The sequence below is a fragment of the Cryptomeria japonica genome, chromosome 8 (assembly GCF_030272615.1).
Source record: "Cryptomeria japonica chromosome 8, Sugi_1.0, whole genome shotgun sequence".
Classification (NCBI taxonomy): Eukaryota; Viridiplantae; Streptophyta; class Pinopsida; order Cupressales; family Cupressaceae; genus Cryptomeria; species Cryptomeria japonica.
The window spans coordinates 633,618,815-633,628,204 of NC_081412.1; the positions used below are offsets into that span (position 1 = coordinate 633,618,815).

At 31.3% G+C, this 9,390-nt stretch overlaps 1 protein-coding gene across 1 annotated transcript; it reads right to left on the reverse strand.

Moving 5' to 3' along the window:
- Positions 1 to 5,091: 5,091 nt before the first annotated feature.
- LOC131045139 (receptor-like protein 7) lies at positions 5,092 to 8,007 on the reverse strand. Its single transcript, XM_057978672.2, has one exon. It carries the CDS (start codon positions 8,005 to 8,007, stop codon positions 5,092 to 5,094), a length of 2,916 nt encoding a protein of 971 aa, XP_057834655.2.
- Positions 8,008 to 9,390: the final 1,383 nt, after the last annotated feature.

The window sequence follows — 9,390 nt, forward strand, 5'->3', positions numbered from 1 at the left end:
GAAAGACAAATGCATCACACAATGAACTTTCTAATTTTGAATGGATAGTTTAGTTTTGTTGTGACAACTAGTGGTTGTGTTTCTTCTAAATATAACAATTGATTGGTATGTGTTAAGTGAACTTTGTATTTATAGATGATTATAAAATAAATATATTAATAATATTTTATATTACAATAATAGTATACTGATTTTTAATGAAATATATTATTGAGAAATAAATAAGATTAATCAATTGATGTAAATAGGTGATGATTCTTAATTTTTTTTACATGCACGAATTTAAAAAATTAAAAAGATGAAGAAATCATTAATTGAAATATCAATCATCTAAGCGGTATCATAGTTGGGAAGTTTACCAAGTCTAGATTGTGACTTTGTGGTTGTAGAGTTAGGTTGCATCTAGCATCATGACAATAAGAGCTCTATGAAAGAAAGAGTCCATACAAAGGGTAGTTGTAAGTTGATATAATATTTGTAGAGCACTTTTAATTCACTCAATACTTTGTAGAATTCTAAAATAGTTAACCTAGGCTCAATTATTATAGACAAAATATCATCTATTTCATCCATTATTTTTTAAATCTAATAGAATTACATACTTGTAATGAGGTAATATAATATTATTTTAAAAATTGGTTCATTCAAATCATTCAATGTTTCAATTAACACTTTGTATTTCAAAAAAATCCAAAGGTAAAATGTTGGAAGCAATAAAGAAAAGCCAAGTATATTTAATGGTCAAAGTTCTAGGAATCCGACCTATATATCTCTTGTTTGTTGGGATTACCATCAACCTTGTAAATATTTTGTGAGTAGTGACATGTACGCTTAGCTCAACCCCTTCAAAAGCCCATTTTAACCCACATACTTGATATTTATTAAATGGAAACCTATAGCTAAACATGGAACAAACAAGTTAGATAAAACATGATACTTGTTGTTTTCTCATGACATCTTTTCTACATTGATATTCTCTGTTCTGAATTTGATATTGTAGTGCATGCACAGTAGGAGTAGGTTTATGTATGTAGGAGTAACCCGGAGCTCTAACGAAATTATTTTTCTCTCTATTTCAAGTCATCTCATGGAGTGGACAATGGGATGCTTGGATCTACGAAGCTGACCAGAAGACCCTTCTCCAGAACTCATCAACCTATTCAAGCAATGATGGATTCTTTCTTTCCCTTCTTCCTACATTCTTCTATTCCTTTTCTGTTTGCATTTCTATGATCAATGTGATCTTTTCTCAGCTATTCCCATGACTTGTGTGGGATCTTCTGAATAGTTTTCTCTTTATAAATAAAGATATATTACATGCAGATGTTTTCTTTCTTGATTCATATATTTCATATTGGAAATAAGATACTTGTATGGCATACGTTTTTTTAATAAAGATAGTAAACTTGGAAAAAAATTGTGTACCTTTTCTCTGCAATACATAAGACCTATTGTAGGTCACCAAGATTTTTAAGTGTGATAAAATTTTGGTAACATTACCACCTAAACGTTTGTATATTTTTTTAATGGTTTTCTAGGTATTGTGTTTTGTGGAAAATTAATTATTATTTATTTTAAGTTAACTCCATGATTAAATGCATTTTAGTCAAAGCACTACTACTAATGGAAGGGTAACAAAATTTTGAATACTTATCTCGATTAAACATCACCTAAAATTTTGTACTACATTTTCTTAATTGCTTTGGTAGGTTTTGTCAATAGAGAAAACATTAAAGTGTTCTTTATTTTAAAGTAAAATCCATGATTAAACATAATTGATTCAAATTAGTTTCAATAATGAATGGGTAACCAAAATTCCAATGTTTGACCATTGTAAACATTACCTAAAATATTGTAAAATATTTTTTAAAACAGTTTAATAAATTTTGTCTTTAGAGGAAGTTTTAAGTGTTTTTTTTAATTTTGAAAGGAACTTCATAACTAAGTTCATTTGAGTTAAAGTAGTTCTAGTAGTATATGGGTTAAAAAGTTCAAATTCTTGACCAATGTAAATGTCACCTTAAATTTTATTTTAGATATTAATGGATGGGTAAGAAATTTTTCAAAGCTTCCAATCTTACAAACATCGCATACAAATTTGAGGCAATGTAGTACTAGTACTAGATGGGCAAGGAAAGTTTCAATGTTTCATTCCTATAAGGATTACATGAAATTTTGATCTACTATCTAGTAGGTTTGTCTTTAGAGTAAAGTTAAGTTTACTTAATTTTGAATAAAAAGTTATGGTTAAATGCATTTGATACAAAGTCGTGCTAGTAATGGATGGATAACAACGTTTCAATTTTTGACCATGCTAAATATCATTTTAAATTTTGAGACAAAGTAATACTAGTATTGGATAGGCAAGGAATGATCGAATGCTTCACCACTGTAAACATCACTTGAAATTTTGTATTATGTTTTTCATAATTGATTTGATAAGTTTTCTCTTTAGAATAAATTAGATGTTTTTTATTTTAAAAAAACTGCATGATTAAATACATTTTATTAAAATAATACTTACAATAAATGAATTAAAAAAATATAATATTTCATCATATTAAAAATCAAAAAATCATAAAGTGAAATTATTTCAAATCACTACTCCTAAAATATAAATGAATATATTTTACTCAAAAACTACTAAATTAAACCTTGGTAAAATATTATTTCCTTATCATTTTCTTTCTTTGTCATTGAGATAATAGAGTTGTTCACCACACACCATCTACTATTTTGTTTTGGTAGATTTTGTCTTTACAAAAAAAAAAAAAAAATTCTTAATTTTGAAAGAAACTCCATGATTAAATGCGTGAGTTAAAATAATACCTATAATAGATGAATAAGAAAATTTCCAATATTTCATCTTATTAAAGCCTAAAAATAAAAATAAATAACATGCTAATTAAAATGTTCATTTTCATAAAAGTGATTTTTTTTGTCAAATCATACCTTATTTAATGATAAAGTTTATATTGTAGGCATCTAATAGTATTGAGTTCAAATCTTCTACAATATTAACAAGAGACACAAAGCGTCGAGTTCCTATCATCAATATGGTTAGTTTAGAGTAGTTGAAAGTAGAGATGCAATAGAGGGGGAGAGGAAGACAGCGAACAATAGATAGAGATAGAGACAGGTAGAGGGAGAAATAGAGAGGAAGAGGTGGAGAGATATATAAGGGTAGAGAGATAGAGAGAAAGAGATAGATAAATGTGTGTGTGTGTGTGTGTGTGTAGAGAGAGAGAGAGAGAAGTATATATGTTGTTTGCTTTAATTTTAACAATAGCATGTCGAGGAAGCCCATGATGAGTTGTGCAATATGTATGAGAAGTTAGATTAAGTTTAACATTTAGGAAAGAAAAAAAATCAATTGTATTTTTTTAAAAACGTTTTATGGATATTATTATTATTAGCTAGTTTTCTTATAAGAAAAAACATTATTTCTATAAATCTAGATTAAACAAATAAATAAAAATAATTATCTAATAATTGAGCTAGGATGGATAATCGAAATTGAATTATGTATTATAATTAAATAAAGGGATAGGTGTACGTAGTTTTAGAATCGATGATAAATAAATGTGGTAGGTGTTGGTTGGAATATTTTTTCATTGTTGAAAGATTAGTTATTTTACTTTGATGAATGTTTCAAACTCTAAATTGAAATTATGAACCAAATTCAACAGAAATTATACTTCTTATCCCTATTTAATCACATTAAAAAATTGAAATTAGACTTGTATAATGTAGTATGTAAGCATTAGATGTGAAATTGAAAAAAATATTGTATAGAGAAAATAAAAAAACTATTCCCTATAACAGTGGGCCAAAATATGAGGACTAATTGACTATTAATTCATTAATTAATTAAAGTTTGTGAAAATGTTTTTGTTAGAAATATTAAATTGAAAAGAAATAATTAAAGTTAAGATATTATATTATAATATTATATACATCTTTTTTAGTAGTATATTATTATTATATAATATTTAAATAAATTATTTTCATTATATTTAGGAAAATTATATTACTAAATTACATAAGGATTACCCCAATTTAACTTTTATATTTTTAATGTTGTCCAAAGGTGCGCGTTTCCACTATGACTTTGAATTTTCGGCAATGAAATTTCGGCCGTAACAAGAATATTCCAAGAAACGAAAAAAAATTAAAGAACGGAGGATTGCACTGGGACCCTGAATTTCTGCTGTGTGCTGGACTGAACCCATACAATACGGCAATGAAAAAAGGATTGTTTACCCATAAAATCAAATCATGTGCTATGATGATTTTTGTAGGAAACATATTTTCTTAATATTAAAATATGACTTTGAAGAGTCTACCTGTAGAAAAATAATTTACAACTATGTAGATGTGAACATTGAATATTATTTGGAAGTCAGTTTGCTATGGCCACAATAGTAGCTTTCTAGAAAACATTTTTCCTTAGCGAAGATTTTAGTCTTTACGATATTTTCTTTAAATAAGGGTTTGTGAACTTCATCCTACGGAGGGGAGGAGATGTTCAATTGCTCAAAAACATATTGTAGAAAGATCACCCACAAATCAAGATATTTGCATTTTGAAATAGACATAAATTTGGTTGAACTATATTACCTGATCCAAAAAAATGATCCTATAATATAACATATTTGTAAATTAAAAAAATATATTAATAGGAATCGTTAGAGATCAAAAGAAATTATAATAAAACATAATAAATTTTAAAATAAAAATCAAATAATATAAAAAATTAAATTAAATACTATAATTTTTAAAATAATAAAATGTACAATTTCATCCCTTAAAATTACATTTTACACATCAAATTATTTAATAAAACAAACACACTTAAAAAAAAACTTCATATACACCGATGAAGAAAAAACACAAATACACTAGAAAAGCTAAAACCAAGGAATCATTTTGAATTTCATATATTACCCCTTGAAATGTTTCTGTCGATCATTAACACCAACAATTTCTAACACACCTCATGCTAATAAATTTGCATCGGCCATATACTAAAAGAAAACTTTGTCATTATACTAACAAAACCCTCTATACAGTTGTATCTACTTTCATCTATTAACCTCTTATACACCCATCAATAGCTAAAATTACAACATCATAAAAATCGAAGGCTCTCTTTCTCACCCTCTTATTTAAAGTCAATACTCCAATCACAACAGAGAATCCCAAACCATAACTCAATCCAAGTCCGACTGCCCATCCTATCATTTCACCATCTGAATTCTTTGCTTCACCAATTCTCTCAATACTTGTGCAGTTGCCATAGCCAGAAGAGTTGTTGCAGACGCTTATATTGGTAAATGGAATCCCACTTAGATTAAGATTGCCTAAGTAGGACGACTCCCCAAAAGTTAGGAACTGTCCTCCATGGGGTACTTTTCCATCAAGCATGTTGTAAGATAGATTCAAGAACTCCAAATAACTCAGGAACTCAAGTTCTAAGGGAATGTTGCCATTCAACCTGTTTAGCGAGAGGTCCAGAGACTCTAGTTGTTCCATGTGTCCCAATGTTTTTGGGATTCGGCCACTGAGATGATTCCTTGAAAGGTTAAGGGCTATCAAGCCTTGAAGAGATCCCATTTTAAAAGGAATGCTCCCTGATAAACTGTTGTTTGAAAGATCAATACATTTAAGAATAAAGAGAACTTTCACAAATTCAACATCCCAGCCTTTCCAGGAAATTTTGATCTGATTTGTATAGGTAGCACCACTTGAACTGTATTCTTCGAGATGGTTTGAATTATTCTGCGATGCATTGACCATTGCAAGCAGGTTTGTAAGGTTGCTTGGAATAGCTCCTGAAAGGTGGTTGCCAGAAAGATTCAGAATTTGAAGATTCGGAAGGCCAATTACCTGGCGTGGGATACTGCCATGAAAATGATTAGACCTTAAGACCAACACATGCAGCTGTGATAGCTTTCCAATCCAGTGGGGAAGGGTGCCTTCCAAATCATTATTTCCCAAATCCAATACTTGGAGAGATCGGCCTTCTGAAATGGATGAGGGAATAACTCCTCTCAAATGATTACCATTGAGCTTCAATGTATGCATGTTTGTAATGTTGCCCCACTCTGCTGGCAATTTACCTTCCAGATGATTTTCTGCCAAATCTAGAACACTAAGAGAAGAACAATTCCTGGTTAAATGAGGATGAATGACACTGCTCAGCGTATTTTTTGAAAGGTCAAGAACCTGCAAATATGGAGTGCAAATAGAATCTGGAATCGCTCCGCTGAGGTTATTCCGCGACGAGGATAAGAACCTTGCATTTTCAAGATACGCACCGATGTGACTAGGAATAGAACCATTAAACTGATTCATCGACAGATCTAGAAGATAAGCACCAGCAGGAGGAAGAGGAAGAGAACCTTCCAAGCTATTATTGTGCAAATCTAGATAGCCAAAATACATGGGTAAGGTTAGTCTAGATGGCAATGACCCAGTTAATTGATTACAGCTAAGGTTCAAACTATAAAGGCTGGGTAAGTTCCATATCCAAGATGGAATATTTGTTTGGATACTGTTAGCAGATAGGTCCAGATCCCTCAAGTCATATTGGGTCACAAGAAACGATGGAATTCTATCTAAATTGCAAGAGCCTAATTCCAAAGCGGAAAGCTTAAACTGCGGAATCCATGTCGAATCAATGTTTACAGTCAACTGATTGTAAGAAAGATACAGGCTTTCAAGACTAGTGAGATTATCGAATACGGAAAGGGAAATGAGGCCGCTTAACCTATTGGAGCCGAGCCAAAGGCTTCTTAAGTTAACAAGATTTGAAATTGTAGATGGAATCGTACCATTCAATTCGTTGCCATTAAGGTAAAGACTAACAAGGGAAGAAAGCGAGTGCAATGAAGGTGGGATTACCCCAGTTAACATGTTGTAGGACAGGTCCAATTCAACAAGTTTAGAGAGATTGAGTATGGAGACAGGAAACTCACCTTCAATAGAGATATCAGACAGATAAAGACTCTTCAAGGACGACACATTCCCTATAGCAGATGGAATGCCACCTTCAATTCTGGTATATGATAGATCAAGACTTTGCAAGGACAACAAATTCCCTATAGAAGCTGGAATCTCACCTTCAATTCTGGTATCTGAAAGACGAAGATGCTCCAAGCATGAGATATTCCATATAGCAGATGGAATTCGGCCCTTGATGGCTGTCCCTGAAAGAACAATCGTGGTTAGTGACAAAGAAGACTTTCGTTGTCCAGTGAAAGAAATGTCTCCTCCAAGATTCTCATTCCAAGAGAGATCAAGAGAGAGCAAGCGCCCAGTCACATTTTCAAACCAAGCTGGTATATGTGCTGACAAATAGTTCGCTGATAGATCGAGATGAAGGAGAGAGGTGAGGTTGAGAAGGGAATTGGGAATTTGTCCTCGAAGCCCACAGTAAGACATGCGGAGTTTTTGAAGGTTGAGTAGACTGCCAACAGCTTCACCCCACTCTTTGCTTGCAGAGATGTTCACTTCAGCAAGAGAGAGGTATTCCAAGCTCACCAGATTTGATAAGCTTTCCAAACTCACATAAAATTCCCTTACAAGACCCGGAGAGGATTCATTTACATAACCAGCAAATGACAAGTCAAGAAAAGTGAGACTCTTCAACTTTCGATTATGGGGAGGACTGAATTTACCCTTGAAGAGGTTGTGACTGAGATCGAGGTGCTCCAACCGTGCAAGTTGGAACAGCGATGAACTGATGTTACCCTCCAAATAGTATGCACTCAAATCCAGGCGAGAAACATGACCTGTGCGGAGATTACAAATGACTCCTCTCCACGTGCAGCAATTGAATCCGTGCCAGGAAAAGAGAGTGTTATCCTCATCTACAACTGCTGCCTTGAAATCGAGGAGAAGATTTCTTTCAGGGAGGGGGCATGCAATTGCAGGGGAAGTGAAGCAGCATAATATTGTTATGATTGCAAGTGCAACTCTGCCACATGAAAACATAGCTTCCATTGTTTTGGAAACTAAAATTCTTATTATCTTTACTTTGAAAGAAAAGAGATGATCAGAAATCATGGGAAAAGAATGATGAATATATCGCTAACTGTGGTTATAAAGTGTTGTTGTGTGAAGAGTGTCGCGTAATATTTTTGTCATTTTCAATGGGTGGAAAAGTCATGTGAAGGTAAGGCCCAACAAATTTCCTTGAGCGATATTTCCAATTTGAATGTGATGGGTATCGTGGAAAACAAGAATATGGCGTGTCAATATAGAAAATTAACTAGGTAAATTGTGATTATATATTTTTCATTTCAATTATTTTCAACATTGATGACAATTTTTATTAGACTTAAATTTCGTGCATTTCCTTTCCACAAATATTCGTATCGACCAGGAAAAGCTTTCACATAAAATTGAGATTGCTGGAAAACATAGACCAGATCATACGACTTACACAAAAATAGAATATACTTTAAAAATAGAACATAGTTAAAAAATACAACAATAATAAAGAAATTAGGGGCACAAACTAAATTTACTTTGAATGAAAAGAGATGATCAATATATCGCTAACTATGGTTAAATATTGTTGTCCGAAGAGTGCCACGTCTGCAAAGAAAGCGTGTCCCATTGACACAGTAACATTTTTGTCATTTTTGTGTATTTTTCAATGGGTGGAAAAGCCATGTGAAGGTAAGGCATAACAAATTCGAGGGTCAAACAAGAAAATGCTGTGTCAATATGGAAAATTAACTATATATTTTTCTTTCCTTATTTCCAACATTGACCGACAATTTTTAATAGACTTAAATCTCATCCATTTTCTTTCCACAAATATTCCTATCGACCAGAAAAATCTTTCACATAAAGTTGAGATCGCTGGAAAACACAAATCAGATCATACGATTCACACTTAAAAAATACAAGAATAATAAGGAAATCAGGGGCACAATCTCAATTTTCAGAGTTTAGATGTTTTCAAGCAAAGAATTTTTTTTTTAAATATATGTTGAATATCAAACAATTTTTTTAATTGTGGTTTAATCATGTGATCTTTGAACACTATGTTATATTTTATAACAAGTTAAATTATATAAAATTTAATTATATATCTGAATAATTTTGCATAAATTTTAACTGTTTATCATTATAAAAATTATATAGGTAATAGAGTTTTGATTAAAAAATAGTTTTATTTTATGATTAAAAAATTTAATATGATTATATAGTAATTAAATTCTAATATATATATAAATAAATTGTTTGTGAATCACATATATTAAAAAAAAAATCATAGATAGAGTAGAAACATCGTTTTTGTCGAAACTCATCCAAGGATTGGCAATAAAATTTCAAATTGCTTTTTTTCCTTAATTTTGATAATGTTTATATTTA